The sequence below is a fragment of the Artemia franciscana genome, chromosome 9 (genome assembly GCF_032884065.1).
Source record: "Artemia franciscana chromosome 9, ASM3288406v1, whole genome shotgun sequence".
NCBI lineage: Eukaryota > Metazoa > Arthropoda > Branchiopoda > Anostraca > Artemiidae > Artemia > Artemia franciscana.
This window is the reverse complement of record NC_088871.1, coordinates 18,560,503-18,574,759: the sequence shown is the minus strand read 5'-3', so window position 1 is coordinate 18,574,759 and position 14,257 is coordinate 18,560,503. Positions and strand designations below refer to the sequence as shown.

At 38.5% G+C, this 14,257-nt stretch overlaps 1 protein-coding gene across 1 annotated transcript in view; it reads left to right on the top strand.

Moving 5' to 3' along the window:
- LOC136031093 (importin-9-like) overlaps positions 1-14,257 on the top strand; it is a gene marked incomplete in the record, with an annotated part of 117,031 nt that overhangs the window by 46,288 nt on the left and 56,486 nt on the right. Inside the window, 2 exon segments of the mRNA XM_065710375.1 lie at positions 785-1,049; positions 6,136-6,283. Coding sequence (XP_065566447.1) covers positions 785-1,049; positions 6,136-6,283 — 413 coding nt within the window.

Genomic DNA, 14,257 nt, shown 5'->3' with positions numbered 1-14,257 from the left:
TATATATATATATGTATGTATATATATATATATATATATATATATATATATATATATATATATATATATATATATATATATATATATATATATATATATATATATATATATATATATATATATATATATATATATAGGTGAGTAAATTGTACCAATATTAAAAACTGAAATATTTAAAGAGTTCCAATTTGAACTGGGTTATAGGCGGAAAAAAATCACACATTTATGCTTTGGTACACACACCTTATCCAAAAATATTTACTTTCAAGGGAAGAGACTTTAGACTAATTTTCATTTTTTCTGTTTGTTTATAACTACACCTGCTCAATGTGGGGAATTCCCTTTGATTTTCCAGGAAGATCGTCTCTCCCCGAGAACAATTGAAAAATATGAGCCTAAAAGTTTTCGTTCTTACTTTCAATTCAGACACTACTAATAGGACTTTTGTGCTCGAATGGTCATAACTATGAATATTACGCATAAAAAACGCCAAAAATAATATTATGTTTACTTTTAGGGATATCTTTAATTAAAATCTTTTCGTTGACGTGTCCGAAAAATTATTAATTTTAATTTTATCAAAAATGTATCTTAATTGTTACAAAAGCAACAGCCGCGGCCATGTATATGTTATTTTTTGTATTTACCAATATATCAATATTCATAATATTCAGTTATTATTATTTATGAATTTAGTCATATATTTACTTAATTGATCATTCATTTAACAGAAGCTATGCTTTGACATGAGTTTCCTTTTTTGTCATAACCCCCTTATTTATAGAATATTTGTAAGGAATTTGCAGCAGGTGAAGCTCCTACTGCATTGGGCAACGCTGTGATGCGACTTCTCGAACAAGCAACTACGTACAAAAATGAAGGCAGACAAGATTGGTGGAAATGTTTGGAAGTTTCTATGCACTCCATTGGCCTTGTTGCTCCTATGTATGTTGGACTGTCTGTGTTGGGCAAAACGGGTGACCAATTGGTTACCTTTAACCCAGTGACTGTAGTTCAATCGATATTTGATGACCCGAGGATTAGAGATGGTAAGTCAACCCGCCCCTATCCATACCAGGAGGAGGAGGGGTCAAGTAGGGATTCTCCAAAGACTTATTTGAGGAATTTCTCCAAGATCTTTCCATGGATACTCCTCAATATAGGTTCAAAGACTATTTCAAAGAGATTTTTATTTCATAAAGGAAATATGCGAGAACTCGGGCTTTCCTTTCTAATGATACTTGGCCCCCTCTGAATCTTGTTTTCGTTCTTAAGAACTTGCTATTAAAGTTCTCAGTAAAAAATAAATAACTGAAGCTTTTGTATAAGCTCTTTTTCGTGTTATCCTAATGAAGATTATATTACATGAGAATTATATAACGCTCACTGTCTTTGCTTTGTAAATTTCACTGAAAAAATAAATTTAGTTGCAATATATTTTTGATACTTAGGTTTCGATAGGATCCAATAGGTTATTCATTTATATAGGTTTTGATAGATTGTTGGTTATTAAAATGGGAAAAATAAAGGATATTTTTTATTAATTTTTATGGCACTTGGTATTAACCAAGTGACATATAGCAATCGCAAATTCTGTCGGTCTGTCTGTCTGTCGGTCTGTCGGTCCCGGTTTTGCTACTTTAGGCACTTCCAGGTAAGCTAGGACGATGAAATTTGGCAGGTGTATCAAGGACCGGACCAGATTAAATTAGAAATAGTCGTTTTCCCAATTTGCCCTGGGGGGGAGTGGGGGGCCCGTTAATTCGGAAAAAATAGAAAAAATGAAGTATTTTTAACTTACGAACGGGTGATCGGATCTTAATGAAATCTGATATTTTGAAGGATATCATATCTCAGAGCTCTTATTTTTAATCCCGACCGGATCCGGTGACAATGGGGGGGAGTTGGGAGGGGGAAACCTAAAATCTTGGAAAACACTTAGAGTTGAGGGATCGGGATGAAACTTGGTGAGAAAAACAAGCACAAGTCCTAGATACATGATTGAAATAACCGGAACGGATCCGCTCTCTTTGGGGTAGTTGGGGGGGGATAATTCTGAAAAATTAGAAAAAATGAGGTATTTTTAACTTACGAACGGGTGATCGGATGTCAAAAAAAATTGATATTTAGAAGGATATCGTGTCTCAAAGCTCTTATTTTAAATCCCGACCGGATCTGGTGGCATTGGGGGGAATTTGGGGGGGACCTAAAATCATGGAAAACGCTTAGATTGGAAGGATCGGGATGAAACTTGGTGGGAAAAAATAAGCAGAAGTCTTAGATACGTGATTTGCATAATTGGAACGGATCCGCTCTGTCGGGGGGGGGGGGGTATTCTGAATAGAAAAATGACGTATTTTTAACTTATGAAGGAGTGATCGGATCTTCATAAAATTCGGCAAGCATATCAGGGACCGGACCAGATTAAATTAGAAATATTCGTTTTCCCGATTTGACCATCGGGGGGGGGGATGGGAGTGGGGGGCCCGTTAATTCGGAAAAATAGAAAAAAAATGAAATGTTTTTAACTTACGAACGGTTGATCAGATCTTAATGAAATTTGATCTTTGGAAATATATCGTGTCTCAGAGCTGTTATTTTAAATCCTGACCGGATCTGGTGACATTGGGGGGAGTTGGGTGGGGGAAACCCAAAATCTTGGAAAACACTTAGAGTGGAGGGATCGGGATGAAACTTGGTGAGAAAAATAAGCACAAGTCCTAGATACATGATTGACATAACCGGAACGGATCCGCTCTCTTTGGGGTAGTTGGGGCTGGGGTTAATTCTGAAAAATTAGAAAAATGAGGTATTTTTAACTTACGAAGGGGTGATCGGATCTCAATGAAATTTGATATTTAGAAGGATATCGTGTCTCAAAGCTCTCATTTTAAATCCCGACTGGATCTGGTGACATCGGGGGGAGTTGGATTGGACATCGGGGGGACGCTTAGATTGGAGGGATTGATTGGATTGGTTAGATTGATTAGATTGGAGGGAAACTTTGTGGGAAAAATAAGCAGAAGTCTTAGATACATGATTTACGGGATCCTCTCTATCGGGGGGGGGGGGGGGAGGTTAATCCTGAAAAATTAGAAAAAATGACGTATTTTTAACTTACGAAGGAGTGATCGGATCTTCATGAAACTTCATATTTAGAAGGACCACGTAACTCAGATCTCTTAGTTTAAATCTCAAATGGATCCAGCGTCATTGGGGGGGCAGTGGGGGGACCGGAAATCTTAGAAAATACTTAAAGCGGGGAGATCAGGATGAAACTGGATGGGAAGAATAAAAACCTGTCTAAGATACGTGACTGACATAACCAGACCGGATCTGCTCCCTTTGGTGGAGTTGGGGGGGGGGAATTTGGACAAATGAGGTATTTGTAACTTACAAAAGGGTGACTAGATCTTAATGAAATTTGATATTTAGAAGGATCTTGTGCTTTAAAGCTTTAATTTTAAATTCCGACCAGATCCTGTGACATTGGGGGGAGTTGGAGGTGGAAACCGGAATTCTTGGAAAACGTGAAAATTGGGGTATTTTTATCTTACGAATAGGTGATAGGATCTTAATGAAATTTGATATTTAGAAGGAATTGATTTTTCAGAGCTCTTATTTCGAATCCCGACCAGATCTTTTGACCTTGGGGGGAGTTGGAGGGGGAAATCTTGGAAAACACTTGGAGTGGATGAATCGGGATGAAGCTTGGTGGATAGAATAAGCAAATGTCCTTGATACTTGATTGACGTAACTGTACCGGATTCGCTCTCTTTTTGGGAGTTGGGGGGAGGCGTTCAGTGATTTGGTGAGTTCGGTGCTTCTGGACGTGCTAGACGATGAAAATTTGTAGGCTTGTCAGGGACCTGCACAAATTGACTTGATAAAGTCGTTTTCCCAGATTTGACCATTTGTATTTATGATGTATTTATAAATGATGTATTTATAACTTACGAGTGGGTGATCGGATCTTAGTGAATTTTCATATTTAGAAGGGGATCGTGACTCAGAGCTCTTATTTTAAATCCTGACCGGCATTAAGCCTCTGATTTTGATTTTAAATCAATCTATTGATTCTTATAATTTTGTTAGATTTCATACCATATGAGCTCTTGGCTCTTAGCTCTTCTTGCCTCGTCACAAGTGCCATATGAGCTCTTAGCTCTTGTTATTACTATTATTATTGTTATTCTAAAATGCTTCAATCCGAAGGATCTATCATTGGAAATTTAGATCCGAATTTGACGGGCAAGGACAAGTAAATAAGCTTAATTTTACTTGCTTTACTTATTTTATTTTCACTTAAAATGATAAGCATTGCCCATAGCACAAGCTTGTAGCATAGTAATCTTGTCTTAGCACAAAGACAATAGACATCGCTAGTGCTACAGGAAAAACACAACCTCTAGGAATATGTATCAATATGCTGCGCTGAATAAAACGCTGTACATACAATAGTTTCCTTAAACAACGACAAACTTTCAATTGCGTCTGGTTTAAAGTCCTGTAAAGTCCAGGACTTCAAGGCCTGTGAACTTTTGACAGGAGTAGTTCTGAAACACGTTTTTCGGACAAACCTGCTGCCGTATAAAATATAAATTAAATAATGGTAAGGAAAGCTTCACTGAAGTTTTGAAGTTTTCCCCTGGGTGCCTAAAGGGTTTCCACTGGAGACACAATTCGTATCGTAAAATTTACCCAGTGAAGATGAACATCCAAACAAACTCTATCTTCTGCCTCTCAGTTGTTTTCTTTTTATTCAGTATTGGCAGGGTAAAGAGGCATCTGTATACACTTTTTTTTATCTTAGACATTCCCATTGTGCACACGAACTATTTCTTTGTCGTTGCAAAAATATTATTTAACAACATTGTTGTCTTGACAAAGTTATGGCTTAGCATTCGTAGAACTTCAATTGAGTTATTATCTTACAAATTATTTGTCAGGGTAGAGAGGGTGGGCCCAACAGTAGCATGGGTCTGCTCAGTTTCTAGAAGTCGCAAGAAATCCTTGAAAACAGAGATGTTTCCATTATGCTTCATAATATATTCAATTGTTACCTTAACCCTCTTCCTTCTTCCAGTATCTGCTAAATGAAATGTGTTTTTGTCTATAGGACATAGGACAGTGCGTTTCTTTTTTTTTTTTTTTTTTTTCTTTTTTTTTACCCTGATCTGCGACAGACTTGACAGGATCTGTTCCATTTTATTAAATATGATGTAGGGCGTGACTTCTAAACTTTGGGTAGAAAATTCTTGGTCAAAAGGTTAGAATCAGTAGATAGTAGGGCAGAGAGTCATGTTTATAATAGTGATGTATTTAAACGTAGATTCAAGTCAACTTGGTTTTCTGCTCAGGTTACCTGTTTTTTATTTATTCGTTACGTGTCTTTTTTGGCTTGAGAAATTTTTTCCTGATCCTTTAGGCTGAGCTCAAATCTGCTTGTTGGTTTAAAGGTAGACTGTTTGAATTATTTGTCACCATATCTTTATTTCTTTTGATAATTTTTTTTTTTTTTTTTGTATCTACTTGCATGACTAGGAACTATTTTGTCTGTTATGGTACACTTTTAAATAACTTTGCATTTACCCATAGATAGGTCACATATACAGCTGATATAGTTTGTAATAATGATCTGACGAGGCGGGAGGGTCTGTAGGGTAAACCTTTATATTTAAGCGACAATACAGCTTTTGGAAACCCAAAATTTTAAACATTATATAATCCAAGAATGGATTTGTGAAAGAAAAGAAAAATGACTTAAAAGAATTTTTTTTTTTGTGTTAAACTTATTCAGTCCGTTTATTTATTCAGTTTATAATTGTATTTAAGATATCAAATGCTGTTTTATAAAGTACATTGAAGTATTTTTACCTTGTTAGGTGTTGGAAAAATAAAATGTATGGACGGGCATATAACCTTCGCAATTGTAGACTTAGCCACTGAAAAACGTATAGTTAATTTGTGTCATATCACCTTGGAGAGAGATATGAGTACTCCAATCGGTGTAAATAATCCAATACCCCCCAAACAAATCTTTTACCTATCTTATAAAGTCGTGATCTTCGTTTTCCTAAAATGAAGGTTGCGAGCCTAATGAAACTACTAATATAAGTTCAAGCTTTTTTTCAGCTCCCCCGTTTTTGCTTGGTGAATGTATCTGGGCTGCTGGGAGACTAGCTGATATTTTGCCAGAAGATTTAAAACGTCGTGTTATAAAGGCATCTGTTGAGGCATTACATCTAAATCAACACCACGTAATGAAGGTCTGCGGAATAAGGTAAATTCGCCCATCTTTTTTGTAGTTATTATCACGGTTACGGTACATCTATTACAATATTTTTAATATTAGATAAGATAAAGTGTATTTGAAGCAAAAAAAAAACGCCACGTAAAGACAATGCACAAATGATATAATATCACAAAGAAAGCGGATAAATTAATTACGTAGATGAAACACTACAATTAATGAATTAGCTTACACTTTGTTTTAATAAACACATTTTCAACTTACCTTGCTATTCTAAAAATAAACTATGAAGTATACTTTTTAAGACATCTGGAAGTAAAAATTCGAATTTCCGAAATGTACCTCTCCTGATTGTAGAAAGCCCCTGGTACCGACTCAAACAATGCCCCAAAATCATCCGCCTCATCTTTGTAAAGCGGATAAGTACGAGGTTTGGTCAAAATGTATCCGACCATAATATCTTGTGCGTAAACAAATGATGCCAAGGAGGCAGGATTTGATGCGCGTATGGAGCCAGTTCCGATGGGCATTTATAAATTTTTCCCTAGCTGCAGAAGCTGTCATTCGCACGCAGACTGTCGATGAGTGAAGAAGTGGAAGTATGTATCATCAAATTCTGTTTTTGATAAAATTACAGAAAAGGGAGAACAAAGGTATTGTATTGAATTTTGTGTAAAGCTTGGTGATTCCCAAGTGAAGACAACCTGCAGGATCCACCAGGCCTTTGGGGGAAAAAGCAGTGGAAACCACACAGATATTTGAGTCATACAACCACTTCAAAGATGGCTGCACATCAGTAGCGACTGAAGCACGTTCTAACAGACCATCAACATCCAAGAACGAGATTTTTATTGACCAAGTACTCTGGTGATGCAGAATTATTGGATCAAGATCAGAGAAATTGTTGACGAAGTGACCTTGAATATGGGTTCGCTTTATTTCATTTTGACTGAGGATTCGAGCCTCAGGAGAATCTCAGCAATGTTCGTGCCAAAGCTGCGAACCATTGAGTAAAAACATCTCCCATCGCACAGGGCATAGTAGGCACTGTAAATTGAGAATTCAATTTCTTCAATACAGTGATCACTGGCGATGAAACCTGGGTTTATAGGTACGACACTGAAATCAAGTTGTTATCTGAATTAATGTCAAAGTCAGTCTTCTTTGAATCCAGTGACGGGGTTCATCACGAGTACGCTCTAGATGTCACAGTCATCACCAAAGAATCCTACCGAGTTGTTTTGGAATCGCCTTTGTGAGGCTGTAAGAAGCGAACAGCTGGACCTAAGGACAGCGGGCCATACGAGAATGCACCCATCCATGCTTCACATTTGATACAAAGTCCCATGACCAAATACAACACACCTGTGCTTCTTCAGGCTCCCTACTTTCCTGCCGTGGCTTCATGTGACCTTTGGCATTTCCCAAGTTTAAAAATACCCAATGAAAGAGACCAGATTTTAGTCCAAAGAAGACATGATGTACAGTTTCATGGACCAGCTGCACGTCATTTCAAGAGACCAATACCAGTGATGCTTCTCATAGTGGTAGAATCATTCGGAGAAGTGAGTGGCAGCCCAAGGGGACTATTTTGAAGGAGACTAGTGTAAAAATGTTGTTTCTGATGAATAGTTTTTTTAATAACTAAAGGTTTAATTCTTTTTTAACAAAGCTCGTATACTTGTCTTCTTTAAAGCTTCTATTATTTGCAACCTTTTTTAAATCTTCCTCTAATTGGAAAGCAATTAGACCTAAGCTGCACTGAATAAGTGAGAAATTTGGCTGGCAAACTCAGCTTAAAGTAGAACTCTTGCCCATAAACTATCTTAACATCCCTGTAAAATTTTAACGTTTGCAAGTTCCTTACCTCCTCACTGCATTTCTGGATTATTTGATTTTCTCGCATATTTCTATCTCATTTTCCGAATCTGAATTTAAATCCATTTGTCCTCTACCTTTCCAGACAAAAGAAAACTCTTTTTTGAATCTAAAATATTTTTATTCTAAATGAGTCTGTTTATTTTTTCTCGCATAAGTAATTCTTCATAAGCTGCCTTGAGCAGCTTATGTATAACTAACATACGATTTTCGTAATTTGTTGGTAATTTTACTCGATACCGTTTTGTGCTAAACTGAAAGTTATCATGGGCAGTGCAATAGCGCTACCTAAGTAAAGAGCGAGGTGGGAAGATTTTTTTTTTTTTTTTTTAGACCAGGGCACTTCTTATAAAAGGAGTTTTCATAGAAAATTCACAAGAAGCTCATTCGATTGGAAATTGAATTGGTTAGTGCCCTTTTTAGTAGTCAAAGTGACTGGAGGGCAACCAGCAAACCCCCCTCCGCCCATCATTTTCCAAATACATACAATCAAAATTTTAAGATAGCCATCTTGTTCAACGTAAAGGTCCGGGAATTATATCTTTGGGGATGACAACCTCCCACAGCCCTCAAGGCAAGGATTGTAAGTTTTGCTCCGGGGAAAGACGGCTCGTGGGATTAGAAAATAGAAGTTCTAGTGCCCTCTTTAAGAGTCAAACAGATCGGAAGGCAACAAGCCCCCCCCCCTTATGGTCTATTTTCCTGAGATGCATTTGATGGAGATTTTGAGCTAGAGGTTTATTCAAAAACGGTCCAACGATCACAGAACAAAGCCTTTGGGGTTGACACAATCCCCCAGAATCTGGGGCCAGGGGTTGTAAGTCATACCCCAGCGACATATAAGCTTTTTATGGAAGGGCAGGTTGTGTTAACTTTAGAGGAGGCTCATTTGACTGGAAATTCAAAGTCCTACTTTTCTTTTAAGAGTAAAAAATTAATGGATATCAACTAGCCCCCCCCCCCCTCCCTGACATTCCCTTTTCTCCAAAAGCATCCGGGGAAATTTTTGAGATATTGAGTTTGTTCATAATAGCCCAAAGAGCACATAAGTATGCCTTCAAGGTGGATACAATCCTCCAGAGTCTATGTGGCAAGAGTTGTAAGCTATGCCCTGGGAAAATAAAGTTTTTATGGAACAGATTGCTGTATAAACTTGGGATAGGATGGGGTTCATTTGATTAGAAGTCTGAAGATCTAGTGCCCTTTTTAAGAGCCAAAAGTGAATGAAGGGCAGCCAGTCCCTTTCTCAAAAGGGACATTCCCCAAAACACATCCAATCAAAATTTCAAGAGAATTATTTTGTTCAGCATTGTTGAAAGTCCAGTAATTATCTCTTAGGGGATGTCAACCTCCCTACAGTCCTCAGGTTAAGGGCTGTAAGTTAGGCAATTTGTTCATTGCTTCAATACAGTATATGTTACTGAGAAATATGTTCTCTATGTGTAGACCATGGCACTTTGTATTGAAGTAGTTATCGTAGATATTTCAAAAGGGACTTACGCGCTTTTTGAAAGTCGAAACTGATTGGAGGGCATCCATCTGCCCCCCCCCCGATGCCAATCTTGTCCCTAAATACATCCAATAAGATTTCAAGATACCCATTTTGTTCAGCGTAGATGAAAGGTCCTGTAATTATGTCTTTGAAGAATACAACCCCCAGCCCTTTGGTCGAAGGTAGTAAGTTACGCCCCGGGGGCATATAAGGTTTCTATGGAAAAAGTTGTTGTGTAAACTTCAGAGGGGGCTCGTTAGACTGGAGATCCGAAGTTCTAGTTGGCTTTTTATGGCACTTGGTCTATCTTTCTGTCCCGGTTTTGCTAGTTTAGGCACTTCCAGATAAGCTAGGCAGGAAATTTGGCAGGCATATCAGGGACCGGACCAGATTAAATTGGAAATAGTCATTTCCCCGATTTGACCATCTGGGGGGGGGGAGTGGGGGCAGGTTAATTCGGAAAAAATAGAAAGATGAAGTATTTTTAACTTACGAACGGATGATCGGATCTTAATGAAATTTGATGTTTGGAAGGATACTGTGTCTCAGAGCTCTTATTTTAAATTCCGACCGGGTCTGGTGACATTGGGGGAGTGGGGGGGACCTAAAATCCTGGAAAACGCTTAGAGTGGAAGGATTGGCATGAAACTTGGTGGGAAAAATAAGCACAAGTCCTAGACACGTGATTGACATAACCGGAACGGAGCAGCTCTCTTTAGGGGAGATGGGGGGGGGGCTAGTTCTGTAAAATTTAAAAACATGAGGTATTTTTAACTTACGAAGGAGTGATCGGATGTTAATGATATTTCATATTTAGAAGGATCTCGGAACTCAGATATCTTTGTTTTACATCTCGACTGGATAAAGCGGAGAGATCAGGATGAAATTTGGTGGGAAGAATAAGCACAAGTCCAAGATATGTGACTGACATAACCGGAGCGGATCCGCTCTCTTTGGTGGAGTTGGGGGAGGCGAGCAATTCGGGAAAATTAGAAAAAATGAGGTATTTTTAACTTATGAAGAGCTGATCAGATCTTAATGAAATTTGATATTTAGAAGGATCTTATGCTTTATAACTCTTATTTTAAATCCCGACTAGATCCGGTGACATTGGGAGGAGTTGGAGGAGGAAACCGAAAGTCTTGGAAAACGTGAAAATTGAGGTATCTTATGAATGGGTGATCGGATCCTAATCAAACTTGATATAGCAGAATCTTATGTCTCAGATGCTCCATTTTCAATTCGAATCGGATCCGGGTGCATAATGGGTTGGAGGGAGGAAACAGAAATCTTTAAAAACGCTTAGAGTGGAAAGATTGGGATGAAACTTAATGGGAAGAATAAGCACAAGTTATAGATACGTGATTGACGCAATTGGAACGTGTTCTCTTTGGGTGAGCTGGGGGCTGTTAATTTGGAAAAATTAGAAAAATGGAGGTGTTTTTAACTTAAGAACGGGTGACCGAACTTAATGAAATTTGATATTTAGAAGGAACTCATGTCTCAGAGCTCTCATTTCAAATCCCGACAAGATCTGTTGACATTTGGGGGAGTCGGAAGGGAAAACCGGAAATCTTGGAAAACGCTTAGAGTGGAGAGAAACGCTTAGATGGAACACTTAGAGTAGATCAGGATGAAACTTGGTGGGTAGAATAATCTAATGTCGTAGATACATGATTGACATAACCGGACTGGATCCGCTCTCTGTGGGGGAGTTGAGGGGGTGGGGTTCAGTGATTTGACGAGTTTGGTGCTTCTGGACATGGTAGGACGATGATAATAGGTAGGCGTGTCAGGGAGCAGCACAAATTGACTTGATAAAGTTGTTTTCTCCGATTCGACCATCTGGGGGGGGGGCTGAAGGGAGAGGAAAAATTAGAAAAATTGAGGTATTTTTAACTTAAGAGTGGGTGATCGGATCTAAATGAATTTTGATATTTAGAAGAACCTCGTGACTCAGAGCTATTATTTTAAATCCTAATCGGCATTAAGCCTCTGGTTTTTCTTTTAAATCAATCTATTGATTCTCTTAATTTTGCTAGAGCTTATTACATATGAGCTCTTGGCTCTTCCGACCTCGTCACAAGTGCCATATGAGCTCTTAGCTCTTGTTAATAGTCGAAAGCTATTGGCAAGTGCAAACGACACCCCTCGCCCACGCCCACCATTTACCCAAGTACACCCAATCAAAATTTTGAGGTCGTCATTTTGATCAGAGTATTTAAAGGGCCCTTTAATTATATCTTTGAATGTTACAACCCCTCCCCACAACCCTCGGAGGAAGCGTTGCAACTTATGCCCCGGGGTATGTAAGGCTCTTATGGAAAGGGTAATCGTATTAATTTTTGAGTGGGCTCATTGGATTGGAAATCAGAAGTTCCAGTAACATTTAATAGTCGTAACATAAATAGTCGAAATTGATTGGAGGGCAACCAGTGCCCCCCCTCTCACCATACATCATGTCCACAAGTACATCCAATCAAAATTTTGAGATATCCGTATTGTTCAGCTAAGTTGAAAGGTCCAGTAATTATGTCTTCCAATATTACAACCCCTCCCCCCACAGCCCTCAGGGCAGGAGTTATAAGTTATGCCCTGGGGCATACAAGGTTTTTTATTGTACTTGGTATTAACCGGTTAATTCAGAAAAATAGAAAAAATAAAGTATTTTTAACTTACGAATGGGTGATGGGATCTTGATGAAATTTGATGTTTGGAAAGATGTCGTATCTCAGAGCTCTTATTTCAAATCCTGACCAGATCTGGTGACATTTGGGGAAATTGGGGGGGAACTTAAATTCTTGGAAAACGCTTAGAATGGAGGGTTCGGGATGAAACTTGGTGGGGAAAATAAGCAGAAGTCTTAGATACGTGATTGACGTAACCAGAACGGATCCGCTGTGTTTGGGGGGGGTGGGGGGTAATTCTGAAAATTAGAAAAAATGAGGCATTTATAACTTACAAAGGAGTGATCGGATCTTAATGAAATTTGAAGTTTGGAAGAATACCGTGTCTCAGAGCTTTTATTTTAAATCCCGACTGGATCCGGTGACATTCGGGGTAATTGAGGGCGGAACCTAAAATCTCGGAAAACGCTTAGAGTTGAGGGATTGGGATGAAATTTGGTGGTAAAAATAATCATAAGTCCTAGATACATGATTGAAATAACCGGAACGGATTCGCTCTCTTTGGGGAAGTTAGGGGAGGAGGGTTCATTCTAAAAAATTAAATCAAATGAGGTATTGTTAACTTATGAAGGAGTGATCGGATCTTAATGAAATTTGATGTTTAGAAGGATATCGTGTCTCAGAGTTCTTATTTAAAATCCTGACTGGATCCGGTGAAGGGGAAGTTTGGGGGACCTAAAATCTTTGAAAACGCTTAGAGTGGAGGGATCGGGATGAAACTTGGTGGGAAAAATCAGCACAAGTCCTAAGTACGGGATTGACATAACTGGAACGGATCAGCTCTCTTTGGGGGAGTTGGGGGAGGGTTAGTTCTTAAAAAATTAGAAAAAATAGGCATTTTTGACATACGAGAGAGTGATCGTATCTTAATAAAATTTCACATTTAAAAGGACCTCGAAACTCAGATCTCTTATTTTAAATCCCGACCGGATCCAGTGTCATTAGGGGGGGGGGGTGGAAATCTTGGAAAACGCTTAAAGTGGAGAGATCAGGATGAAACTAGGCGGAAAAAATAAGCACAAGTCCAAGAAAAATTAGAAAAAATGAGGTAATTGTAACTTACGAACGGGAGATCAGATCTTAATGAAGTTTGATATCTAGAAGTATCTTGTGCTTTAGAACTCTCATTTTAAATCTCGACCAGATCCGGTGACATTGAAGGGAGTTGGAGGGGGAAATCAGAATTCTTCGAAAACGTGAAAATCGAGGTATCTTACGAATGGATGATCGGATCTTAATGAAACTTGATGTGTAGAAGTATCTTATGTCTCAGATGCTCCATTTTCAATTTGAATCGGATCCGGGGACATAGAGGGCTGGAGGGGAGAAACATAAATCTTGGAAAACCCTTAGAGTGGAGAGATCGGGATGAAACTTGATGGGAAGAATAAGCATACGAGGTTGACATAATTGGTAGGATCCGTTCTCTTTGAGGGAGCTGGGGATTGTTAATTTGGAAAAATCAGAAAAATTGAGGTATTTTTAGCTTAAATACGGGTGACTGGATCATAATGAAAATTGATATTTAGAAGAAAGTCATGTCTCAGAGCTCTCATTTCAAATCCCGACCAGATCTTTTGACATTGGGGGGGAGATGGAGGGGGAAACTGGAAATCTTGGAAAACGCTTATAAATTTCGTAGATACGTGATTGACGTAACCGGACTGGATCCGCTCTCTTTGGTGGAGTTAGGTGGTGGGGTTCAGTGCTTTGGCAATTTTGGTTCTTCTGGAAATGCTAGGACGATGAAAAATGGTAGGTGTGTCAAGGAGCAGCAAGAATTAACTTAATAAAGTCGTTTTCTCCGATTCGACGCTGAAGGGAGAGGAAAAATTCGAAAAATTGAGGTATTTTTTAACTTACGAGTGGGTGATCTGATCTTAATGAATTTTGATATTTAGAAGGACTCGTGACTCAGAGCTCTTATTTTAAATCCCGACCGGGATT